Source organism: Lepidochelys kempii, chromosome 3, assembly GCF_965140285.1.
Source record: "Lepidochelys kempii isolate rLepKem1 chromosome 3, rLepKem1.hap1, whole genome shotgun sequence".
Lineage (NCBI taxonomy): Eukaryota > Metazoa > Chordata > Testudines > Cheloniidae > Lepidochelys > Lepidochelys kempii.
Window position 1 is genome coordinate 114,468,045 of NC_136382.1, and position 12,634 is coordinate 114,480,678.

Sequence of the window (12,634 nt, forward strand, 5' to 3'; positions counted from 1 at the left end):
CATTCTACAGAAGTCACTTCACTTCCCTCATCGTGACAGTTTGCCTCCCTTTTCTGTAAGGGTGGGGGGCAAATTAGTGGGTGTAGTGCTCTGACAACGAAAAACATTAATTGCAGCTTGGCAGAGTAGAGTGCCGTGATTAGTCCCTGTATCCAAGGTGTGCTACCTTGAGTAAGAAGCACATCAGCTCAGGGCATGTCTACACTTACCTCTGGAGCAAACAATCCAGTGGGGGTCAATTTATCATGTCTGGTGAAGACACGATAAATCAACCGCCGAGTGCTCTCCCATAGACTCCGGTACTCCACCTGAGCGAGAAGCGTAGGCAGAGTTGATGGGGGAGTATCAGCAGTCCACCTACCATAGTGAAGACACTGTGGTAAGTAGATTTAAGTATGTCGACTTCAGCTACATTATTCATGTAGCTGAAGTTGCATAACTTAGATTTCTCTCACACACACAGCATAGACCAACTCTCAGTGAGCAAGGCATGGAGTTTATGCTTACTTTCAACACAGTAAGACAACATACCTCAAGGTTTTAACGTACTGAAAATAAAATACCAGGCCAACATTAAGATGGAGTTAAAACTGAAAATGTTTTACATCTGAGCCACAGTGGATTTGTCTATGCCAAAATCAGCTGAAGTCTTCAGCTGTAACAGATTATATAAAGCCATATAAGGAATAAAGCCAGCCAGGCAGGAGTGAGACCTCAAGGTGCTTGACAGCCCTTCTGGGTTTGGGGAGTAAAGGCTTTGCAAACTGAAAAAGTATACCCTTAATGTGCCAAGGCATCTGTCCTGCTGTCACCCCCTGCCATCTTCACTTCTCACCAAGAACAATGTTAAAACCAGAGCAATTCATTTACCATCAGAGTAGACAGCCAGCAACACTCATTGGATCTGACTACTGTACAACAAGCAAGTGGTTTAATACTGATATCTGTTTAAACTAGGCAGAACTAGAAAAAAGGCTAACTATACAGACTGACAATGAGCAAAGTACTGATTTGTAAACAAGTGGTCAAAAACAGGTGGAATTAAGCTATAATTCCTTAACCTACCACTGAAAAGCATACATGTGACCTAATCACTGCTGGCCACTGTTCCAATAGGTGGGGTGTATGCCAACAGAGTTTGAAAGAGGTAATTTTTCAATTGCAGGTCACCTTTCAAGGTTGCATTTTTCTTTATCGATTAAAGAAATCACCTTAGAACTAGCCACAGTGGCAGGTCTCATGTTAGTGGAAGACTTACTAGGGCTTTCAAGCAGATGGGGAATGCTCATCCCTTAACTGAACAGCAGCTTGTTGAATCCTCAGAGTTCTCTATAATAAAAGTGTGTCTTGTAAACGTGTCCCGCCTGTCTCATTTGACATGCGGTTTGGCTTAACACGAATGTAGCTCCTGGTGGCAGATAATTGTTTAAACTGCTTTCAAATCAAGTTTTAATATCTGTGAGGTAGGAGCTGAATCGTATGCTAATATTTTAGATTGGAAACCAGCTTACATGATGTGCCAAATGTCACCAAGTATCAAAGCAGCTTTCCTAAAACCTCAATACTAGTGCTGCCTCTTCATGTAATAAATAAACGAAGTCTGCACGTACTTCATATGTTTTTACAATGAAAGGTTGAGAACATAAACAAGAAAAACTTGACAATGAGTCCGGTGGCACCTTAAAGACTAACATTTATTTAGGCATAAGCTTTCGTGGGTAAAAAACCCACTTCTTCAGATGCAAAAAAGTGGTTTTTTACCCATGAAATCAGTTAGTCTTTAAGGTGCCTCTGGACTCTCTTTTTGTGGATACAGACTAACACAGCTACCCCCTGATAAGAAAAATTTGCATTCTCCGAACAGAGCTATCCTTTTCTAATGTTAAGTAATGTGTCTTTCAGAGGAGTCCTTCACCTGGAGGCTAGCAACACTGCACCTGTGGTTGTGATAAACATCTCTTCAGATATGCCAGCGAAGACAGACAATTTAGTGGAGAAATGATGTACTCAATACCATGCTTGCGTCTGAATCTTTGTACCCATCTTCAGTGGACCTAAAAGTTGGCACTGGAACTTTAAATACCGTATTTGCTTCCTTTTATGAAAATAGTATGTCAGCTGATTTATGTTTAAAGGGACATTTCAAGGTTGAGGCCCAAAATGATCTCCCCTCTTTCCACAGCCTCTTGCTCCTAAACAGCAGCAGCTTCCTACGATGAGGGTTGTGACAGGTTTTAACTTCTTTAAAATACTCTCCCAGCAGATAGGACAGGGAGCTGGCCTTTGTATTCACAGATAAGGTAATGAAATACAGAATGTGATAATCTTCAAGCATGGACTAAAGCACTAGAAGGAAGAGATTACACACGTGCCTGCAAGCCAAAACAAAGGTGGTCAACCTGGTTTTAGACCTATTACCCTTGACTGTGCCTTGTAAAAACAACAATTGTTCTTACTATTAAAAGAAGGAGTTACTATATATGTAAAACAAGATAAAGGCAATTTTTGATATTTCAAGCACTTTATTCAACAGCCAATTTCATATTAAGCCCCTTCCCTACTGAAAATTGTAAGCCACTTAGAGATGTTTACTATGCTTTTTGTATATCTTGTGGTATTGTATAAAGTTTCTCAGAAACACAAATGTCTTACAAGACATTGTTTACTATCTTGAATACAGGAGGCATAGTTTTCTCACAGATGTTCACATAAATTAACATTTAAATTGTTTACTACACTCACTGTACATATAAAAATATACTGAAAGGAAATCAAACTGTAGAGAAGTGACTTGCAGAAATCCATTACCTGAAGAAAAAAAAAACAGGCTGGATTTTTAGCTTTCCAATGGTATTCCCGAACTAATAGGATTATTTAATATTACAAGAAAGAACCTCACTAAAGAGTCATGTGTGGTCTTGCTTTAAGATTGAGGGCAGTGGGCCTTAGAATAGTTGATCTTTGGCCCTATTTTAAATTTTTTAAGTAAAATTCCTCAATATGATAAACTGGCACATGCCCAAACAGGGGTAGTAGTTATCCTATTTTAGATGGCCACTCTTAAGAGCTTTAAAACAGGACTTCTATAGAAGTCTAGGACATACTCACTTGTACATCACAAGCTTATTTTAGAACACAGATTCCTTCCCTGAGCAAGTCATCTGCCAACTTTTTTTTTTATTTTAATAGAAAGTGTGCCAGATATGTTTAATACCTTGCTCTCCACTTTCTAAAGACAACTGCAACACTTGTAGACTGCAAACCTGACTCAGTGGCAGTGCTGGCAAAATAGTCTGGTATTAATCAGAGTTGCCCAGCATATCCGAAGGAAATGCTTTTCCCAATGCATCTTAAGTGAAGTCAGACTTAAGTTTAATTTATTAACTGTTACAAGTTTCAGGGTTTTTGCACCTTAGTCTTGTCACAATTTCTTTTAACAGATGCAGGAACATTTAAAAGGCAAAATTTGCTACAGATGAATTGGCACCACTGTTTAGTGAATCTTATTCTTCCTATGTTGAGATTTGCAGTATCAGGATCTAACAAGCACAAAGACAACCAGTTTCTGTGCTAGTGAAAGAATTCATATGAACCCCACTGGTGAACAGATCCCACTATTCAATTAAAATAAAACAAAATGAAAACCAAAACATTTGACTGACGTTCATATCTTTTAAAGGGAAGGAGACTTGTTCTGAGTAAATTCAAAGAAAAGGCAAAAGTGACATGCAATTTAAAAAATTACTTTATTCAGAATCATGTTGCTCTTAAGTTCAAGAAAGTTAAAAAAATAGCACTTAGTGCACATGAACACTACCTTTCGTTACTTCTGAAGCTGTTTTAAGACAGGTTTCCCAGGGGAAGTTTGGTTAGGAAGACTTAGCATGATCCAAATTCAACAATCCATTTTTCATATTTTTCAATGTCCGCAGCAGATACCGATTTAGAAACCTTTCTTAAAGCCATTTCAAAATCCTCCATAGTTGTAGGCATATGCATTTCATCCCTGGAAAGATTTCGGATTTCTTCTGGTGTCAAGCCTTCAATACGCCTTCTCATAGCCATCAGTGATGCATCCCTATACGTTAAGAGGAAACAACTCATTAATATGGACATTTAGTTGCTTAAGAGGCTACCAAGTTAGGCTTTAAATTAAGTTACCACATTCCAATTGGGAGAACCAAAAATTAATTTTCACTAACTTCTGTTCTATCTTAGTACTAATATGGCCCCTGATTACTGTGGTAGCTAAGCACTTCACAATTTTTAATATTTATCTTCATCATACTCCTGTGAGGTCAGGAAGTCTCTTATTCCAGTTTTACAGATGGGGAACAGAGAGAGGTTAAATGTTTGCCAAAGGTCACACAGGAAGTATGTGGTGGAGAAGGGAACTGAACCCACTTCTTCCAACTCCCAGATGAGTGGCTTACTTACTGGACCATCCTTATGTGCAGCAGAATCTTTGATACTGATACTGCACCCTTAGAACCAGAGAGCTTCAGTGACACCTATCTGCAGTACTACTGAAAGTACATTTACCTTGTACCTGTTAGATTATGCAGTAGTCAAATTCTAGCTTGGAATGTTGCTTTCAGCTAGCAAAACCACCTGTGGTTGGCTAAAGATAATTAAATTGATCTAATTGTCTAGTGTAGAAAAGACCTTAGTTATGTCAGTCAGGGGTATCAAAAATCCAGACCTTTGAATTCTTCCATCAATGTAACTACTGCCTCTCAGGACTGAGGATTGCTTACACCAACCTCTTATCAGCATAGCGTCTACACTGAAGTGCTAAAGCACCAGAGCTGTGCTGCTGTAGTGTTTTAAATGTAGACAGACACTGAACAAGTTCAGGGTTGTGGAATAATAGGGGGCTAATGCTAAAAATTATTTCAAGATCCCTCTGTAGCTAGAAGATTACTTTTCACAATATATAACCTGGAATTCTATTTCTGATTTGCACCACCACCAGCTTGTCAGTTTAGTGAACCAATTTTAAATCAGTTAGGGCATAGGTATGACAGATGGGGGCAAAGAGAACCACAATACATAATGTGCATCTGTTGGTTCCTTTTGCTGCTGAAAGCAAGCCTTTTTCTCCTCCTGTTATATCTTGCAGTAAGGTCAGAACAATGCAGAGTCTGCATAGAAATGGTCATCAAGTTGAGCAGTATGACTTCGCTTAAACTGATTACTGACTATGGAAGTATGTCCTTAATTGCTCCTTATCACAGCTAGCTGCAGTTTGGATAAGAAATGTGAAATATATATGGAGTTCCCATTTATGATGTTGTTTGGCGATGTTAAACTGTTCTGACCATCTCTAGAATCTGCATGGTTTGGAGCAGGAGTTTCAACTCAAGCAGAGGGATAGTCTTGAGTTCACAGAAGTTACTTTTATCATAGTCAGGAAAGTCTGCTGTTTTGACCAAGTAACAAAGGCTGGAAAATTCACCATTTGCAGATGCATAACTAAACTTCATAGAGTTTTGTCCGTTAAATCTCTTGATAATTCCAGTTGCTCTGCACAACTTCCTCTTGCATCATTCTAAAGCAGCCAGACAGAACTAAAATTCCAGATGGGACATGAAATGGATCCTTCTCCTTGAATGTTCTTGTATCCTTAGGATAATTTCAGTGGGCCAGGAACCAGAAGACTAAACATTCAAACCTCACTTGGTTAATATTTCTGTGCACTTCACAGCCTTACTGAGCACGGCTTATACCCCTATTCTGTGAGGAATAGAAGTATCCACCACCACTACAGATAGATTTGTAGTGGCAGGGACCTGTGTTAGTCCCACACTATTTTCCTTTTTGACTGTGCTATTGTACAGAGAATTGGACTGTCCCTATTTAGAACTGTTTCACGAAATCCCAAACCGTCACACATGAATGGAACATATACATTTAAAGGGAAGGGTTTTGAAAAAGCAGTTTACTATAGAAGGTCTGTAGTATCTCCAGACTGCAAATTACTTACAAATCTGAGCTAGGGATTGAATGATTACCCAAACAAATCCCAAACCTATTCATCCCTATGTACCTTACATTGCTGGCTGCAATAAGTGCTTATAAACTGTCCCTATAAATACCTCTTTTCCTGCTGTATTAAGTGATTGACTTATTGGTAGTTCCTGTGTTAGGTAAGCAAATAAAGTAACAGTCTACATACACATACTTAGTGGGGGGGGTTGGACAAGTGACTGAAAAGTCTGCAGTTTAGCTTGCACTGTTTGAGTAATTTATTGAAATTAAGTTCTAAAACCATACATTTTCAACCAAAAAGAAAAGTTTGTGCATTTTAATAACTAAAAATAGTATTTCATTTTACTACAGCTATTGTTTCATCTTTTTCACTAGCAAATATAAACGGACAGATCAGGCCACATGGGAGATGCTGATAAAATCATGATTTTGTCCACGCTGAGGATGGACAGAAGCCCAACAGACCAGTCGCAGCAATTAAAGCCATTGTTGGGAGGGGGGCACAATGAAAGTGGTAACAAAGTTTTATTTCAAAGCTCAGAAGGACTTGAACTAAGCCACCTAATTTTCTTTCTTCTATATTCACCCTCAGGTAAAGAGTACATATTGCTCCGCACCATAAAAATGTTAACAGGGTGGGCCTTGGGTGTCGAGACAGCTAGATACGCTGCTGCCTATTTATAAAAACTTAACTCTTTATACTATAGTACTGAGAATGGTTTAACTGGCCGTGAATGAGACAAAAAACAGCTTCTCGTTCCCCCTAGATTTCCAAATTCAGTTACTGCAACAATAGCCACCACTTGCCAGGCCTCGGGGGCAGGGAGTTCTCTTTTAGGGAGCTACTGGGAGCTTTAACTATCTGACATGTTAACAAGGGCCTGGCCCTTGCTTTCCACTGCAGAAACTTCAACTGAGATTTGTCTATACCGTGCAGGGAAAAAGGCGGCAACAGAGACCCAAAATTCAAGACCAAAATGTAGGATAATCAGTCCCCAAAATGATTCACAGGCCCAGAAAATCTAAAAGTCTCAACATCCTAGGAGGAGAGAGATCTTGAGATTGATACCAGAGGAAATAAAACCCCTGCTCTGCTGAGTCTGCATAGCAGGATGATCAAAAAAATCAGTAGCATCTTCTGGTGTGTGTAAAACCCTAAAGTTACTAAAAAGGTAAATCTTGCTTTTAGGGAATCCTACATCTCAATAAATTAATCCATGTAATTAAGGAAACATTTAATGTGACTGAAGATTTTATTGAAGGGACCCTTACACATCTACCATATTTCTGAAGCAGCTTCAGGGAACAAAGTAAGGATTTCTCTGGTTTGGAATAGGTCCTTTGCATAGAAGCATTTAACAAATCGATAAAGGTTGAAATGAACCACCTGGTGAAAATGGAATTGACTGGTGTGCTTTCATTTCTCATTTCAATTTGCAGTTCTCCTCGGAACTGCACCATGAAGTTGTCCATTTTCTGACAAACAACTTGCCTCCCTTAATATTCGTCTAGAACACCTCTTCCTCCTGCATCTTCCTTCTCCTCTCCCCTTCAAAAAATTGTTCAATCCCTTCCATTCTCTCCTGTTTCTTTTCTTATGTAACTGGATGTTCCAGTTTTCCCAATATGGCAATAAAAACAATATTTCAACCAGTATTAACTGGATTGTGTAGCAAATCTAGTGTCAACCAGCAGAAGAGATATTTTAGGACAATAGAAATTATGTTAAAAAAGTTTAGTAGCGTCATTACATCCAGCATCCTACAAACAACATTTTGGCTAAAGTGCCCCTATGCCTCCCTCATTCATATAAATTGAGTTGAAATAAAAGCCATGTACACACACACCAAGAGAAGCAGCTACTTACATCTAACACTGTATTTGCCTCAACTCAGTTTATAGTGGTCAAATATTTAGGGCAAACTATTCTTTATTCACTGCCTTTTCACCATCCACTCCTTTGGTCCCCTCTACTTGTTCTGATTACACACAAAAAGCTGCCATCAGAGTGGGGAAGCCCTCATCATAGTTGGTGTTGCATAGAGTGGGGGACAGTCCTTTGCCCTGGAGAGCTTTCAGTTCAAGAAGCAGACAGAATGTGAGAACTACTCCAAGAACCAAGTCAGTTTAATAAGCCTTTAACTTAGTGACAAGATTTGTGTTTTCAGAGTACTGTTAATTTCAGTCACCAAATTAGGGTCGCTACCGGACATGATTAAGGCCGACTAGTTCTCAAATAAGTGATTCAACAAGAGAAACTGTTTTATAAGGTTGCAATTCTGACATACCTGCATACATTGGTAATGTCTGCACCAGAATAACCCTCCATTTTTTCAGCTATATTTGCAAGGTCAACATCGTCAGCCAGTTCCAACTCTCGCAGGTTTATCCGTAAGAGTTCTTCTCTGCCTTTTGCTAAACAAAAAAATAGCATGTCTATAATTCTGTGATTCAAAAGATACACACAGGCTGGCTCTAAGTTGTTTTAATCCTCCTTTGCTCTATTCTACATCTACATCTAAAGTCCAATTCAGAAGGCAAATATTTTCAGAAACAGGAGCACAAAGTTAAGTTCCTAAGTCTATATTTAGGATCCTAACAAGTTGCCTGATTTTCAGAAGCGCTGAGCGCAAATGGACTTAGAATCATAGGGTTAGAGGGACCACAAGGGTCATCTAGTCTAACTCCATGCCAAGATGCAGGATTTGTTGTGTATAAACCATCCAACACAGATGGCTATCAAGCCTCCTTTTGAAAAACTTCCAGTGAAGGAGTTTCCACAACCTCCTTAGACGTAAGAGGTTGCAGCTGGGCACTCAGCATTTCTGAAAGTCAGGCCACTTTTTAGGAGTGTTAACTTTGCATTCCTATTTTTGAAATTCAATCAATTATAGTCCTTACATTGTTTCACCTCTCTGTTCTAGGCTTATCTCTGTATCCATTGGCCTTATACCCACATGTACCTGCCATTTTAATGCTTTGTCTGTGGTGTTATGGAACTTGATGCACTCTCTTCCATATCCAGACCATGAATGCATTCAACCAAACAATACACTCAGGGTAAAGTGCCTCCAAAGTTCAAAGGTCTCTTCCGAGCCCAGATGTCCGGCACAGTATACTAAGATACTGCCAAAAATCACAAGACTCATCACAAAACAAAAGAAGCAACGATCACTTTTTTTTTTTAATTTAAGGAAATCTTTGTACCTGATGGTAAAGGAATGTAAATTCTCTTTTCTAGTCGTCGTCTTAGGGCCTCATCAATATCCCAAGGAAAATTAGTAGCAGCAAGTACCATAACCATTTTGGAAGGATCATCATTTTCAGCAGCCCCTCCAACACCTGTGGTAGGAGGGGAAATAGTTAAACCTATTCAGCTATCATGGGAAGATCCTATATAGATACAGAATCACGGATACCCTGAGATCTAATATTAAAGTGCAAGTTTAATTTTAGTTCTACCTGCCATTTTGGGATGAAGAACTGCAAATTCTAGGTCAGAGAACTGAGGTTAACATTGATATAAGTTTCACAAGATGGGCAAGTCCTTCTGCATCAACATACAGACAATTTTGCAATATCTGCCTGGATTTTTGCCTTTATCACAGGGTGTCAACGTGAAAACTTAGAATGGAACTAAAAATAAGGATACTCAAAAATGTCATTAACTGCTGCTATCAAAATCAGATCTTCCCCACCAATTTGTAGGCCTGATACTGCAATCCCTTACTCAGGTGAGTAATTTTTATTAACATAAGTCGTCCCAGGAAAGTCAGCATTCAAGACTGGTGGATTAGGTCCATGGACTAAAACCCTTTTGAACAGACAGGAAGTATTTTAATCTGTAAAGCATTGTTAAATTAGTGGCACTATATAAATAGCTTTTACTAATAAAAATCCAAGATGTGTTTTACTAGAATTGTCATCCTCTACATCTGTTACCAAGGTGTTTATTTGTAAATCATTCTAATGACAAAACCGACAGATTTTGCTTGTAATCAGTGACAGACCCTGGAATACCCACTGTACTGTTTGCCCTAATATTAAAGCATAACAAGACACCATTTATGAATATTCCAAAATTCCATGGCTAAAAAAGGGAGCTAATGAAAAATTCATTACTGATGCAAATATCTGAATTGCAAGGAAAGTGTCTCAAGGGCTCTGACCATGCTCCTATTTAAGTCAATGGGAGTTTCTCTATAGACTTAAATGGGTGCAGGATCAGACTGCTCAAGTTTAAAAAAAAAGATTTTATGACTCCTGGAATCTTAACACAAGTTATTCTGCAGATTAGCAAAGGATTTGAAGGTTTCTTTAAGTACATATTAAACAGTGTTGAGCAAAGAATTTGAAATTTAAAATAGCTAATTTTCTGCACAAATAAAACTGGCATGGGTTTTTCCCTATTCAGTAACAATTGCTTAAATTAACTGTAGAAAGTAACTGAAGTGTGCCATTTTTATTCAAATGCTATTTAAAAACAGTATCATAATGTGAATCCTTTTGGAGGTGATGTTAACTGCCATTAGAAGTTTAAATTTGCATAGATTAGTTATTCAAATCACTTGTATAGAAGACTACAGTCTGGAGCGCTTAGTGATGGTTGTCTTTGAAGACTTTCTGCTACTACAGCTATACAGCTACATCTGACTGTTCTACTTTATTGGACTACTAAGGGGGAAGGGTTAGGCTGGAAGGGGGAAAAATCACTTGTGGGAAGTGTAGGGTTATATAAAAGGAGTCATGACTGACAAGGAGCTCAATGATTCCACACTTTTGAGGAAGCTCAATTATTCTGAAGTTACAATACGAAGTTGAGATTCAGATACTGAAGAGCATTTGCGGGAGTAGATAAGGTAGTACAGATGAGCTCAGTATATTTGTAGTGTCTTGTGAGTTTGAGTAATGTTTATGTGTTTATCATTTTAATCTGCCTTTTTAAAAACAGCATAAGTAAGTTCTTGTGCCTAAAAGAATAAAATTAAATCCTTTTATTTTTTCCCATAACCCAGAACCATCAACAATGATTAAGTTCATTTACCATCCATCTGAACCAGCAGTTCCGCTTTTACCCGTCGACTGGCTTCATGCTCCTCCGAGGTTCCTCTGCGACTACAGATAGAGTCTATCTCATCAATAAATATAGTTGTTGGTGCATAAAATCGAGCCTAGAGAAATCAGAAACTGAAATTACATCAGTTTAAATAAAGCTTAAGATAATCTTATTTCTTTGGAATTGTCACATCTCCTAGAGCTGCCTATAAGCAAGCTGTCTTGGCTTTGGGGATTCACCACAATAGGAATAAATAGCCAACATCTCTTCTCCCTTACCTCCACCTTTCAAACATACATACCATGAGCAATTATGCTTTCAGTAGCAATGATATAAAAGCAGAACATTACCCTACTCAAGTGTAGTAACCCTTAGATTATTACATGCCAGCTATTTAACAGCCTGCAGCAACACTATACAATAATTTACCATGGAAATGAATGTCACATCCAGCTCAACGTGCACCCCAGAATGTAATTTAAATAAGCACAGTAATTATCGAAGGTAGTTATCTGACCAGGACACTAAAGTTAACACCTGTAATATGCTATGGGATCTTTAATGAAACCAAGGTCAAATCTCCTAAATCAGCACTAAAACCATGTTGGGATAATCAGTTCATTACTACTACAAGGGGTGAATGCCACCAACTGATTCATCCACACTAATTCCTGTAGCACATGTTTCCAAGAAGCCTGGCAGTCACATGCTAATCCTAGCCAGACCTTGAGATTTGATAAAAAGCAGAGAGAAAAACACCTAGGAAATTCAAAGTTATTGTCCTACAGCAATTATAACATATTGCTTTGTGCATACATAATATTTTCTGTTGCTGTATATGGCATTAACTTTGATGCCTTTACCATGTATAATGTGGTCAACTTCAATAAATTCAAACCTGAAGTTCCCACAGCAATGTGATAGGATTTGTTTGTAGAACTGAGGCTACAATAACCACATTTTACAAGACTGTTCACCCCAGAATCCACTGCATTTGAACTTGGCAATGTAGAAAAGCCTTTACTGAGTCCACCACTCCATTAATTCCAAGTGTCACATGCTCTGTAGACTACTGAGTCTTAACCACATTATATGATTTGAACTGAAGATTAAAATTTGTGTTATTCTTAGCTAAAAGGGAACACTACACATTTTATATAGCGGATGATTGTGTGACCATATCTAATCTACTTAATTGGGATCTAAAGTCGCAGAGCAAGGTTTTGAATTTTAGTAGTTTTGTCTTTAGGGAGTTATTTCAAATCAGCCTGCAAAGTCTATTTGTAGAAAGCACAGACCAAATAGTGTCTCAGACAGAAAATGTTTATTTTAGTGTATCACATTAGTAGTAGGTATAAGCAGGCCTTGATTAAGGAAATCTGGAGCCTTTGGGTATGTCTACTTGGGAAGTTTCACCCATTACGTTTGTATAACTAGTGATTTAAACTCCCTGTGTAGGCACTTATTCTGGAATAAGAGTGGCTTTTTTCAGCCTACTTTAAACCATTTTCAAAGAGGCATAAGCGAAACCACAAAAAAGCTCTTAAACTAGAATCAGCATGTCCACATGGGGAGTATAGTGGTACA

At 38.4% G+C, this 12,634-nt stretch overlaps 2 protein-coding genes across 14 annotated transcripts in view; one reads left to right on the top strand and one right to left on the bottom strand.

Annotated features, from left to right (window-relative positions):
* GINM1 (glycosylated integral membrane protein 1) overlaps window positions 1–11,219 on the top strand; it is a 46,083-nt gene extending 34,864 nt beyond the window's left edge. For 3 of the 8 annotated variants that reach the window (XM_078852204.1, XM_073337610.2, XM_073337609.2), the window contains exon 8: window positions 1,903–7,388. In XM_078852204.1, the coding sequence (XP_078708330.1) occupies window positions 1,903–2,002 (100 nt within the window). In that variant the 3' untranslated portion in view covers window positions 2,003–7,388. The other 5 variants (XR_012158078.2, XR_012158076.2, XM_073337611.2 and 2 more) reach the window with 5 other exon arrangements.
* Window positions 2,503–12,634, bottom strand: part of KATNA1 (katanin catalytic subunit A1) — a 36,469-nt gene continuing 26,337 nt past the window's right edge. For 5 of the 6 annotated variants that reach the window (XM_073337604.2, XM_073337607.2, XM_073337605.2 and 2 more), the window contains 4 exons: window positions 11,036–11,162; window positions 9,199–9,333; window positions 8,280–8,406; window positions 2,503–4,078 (listed from right to left, as the gene is read on the bottom strand). In XM_073337604.2, coding sequence (XP_073193705.1) covers window positions 3,880–4,078; window positions 8,280–8,406; window positions 9,199–9,333; window positions 11,036–11,162 — 588 coding nt within the window. In that variant the 3' untranslated portion in view covers window positions 2,503–3,879. The remainder of the gene's footprint in view (window positions 4,079–8,279; window positions 8,407–9,198; window positions 9,334–11,035; window positions 11,163–12,634) is intronic. The other variant, XM_073337608.1, reaches the window with a different exon arrangement.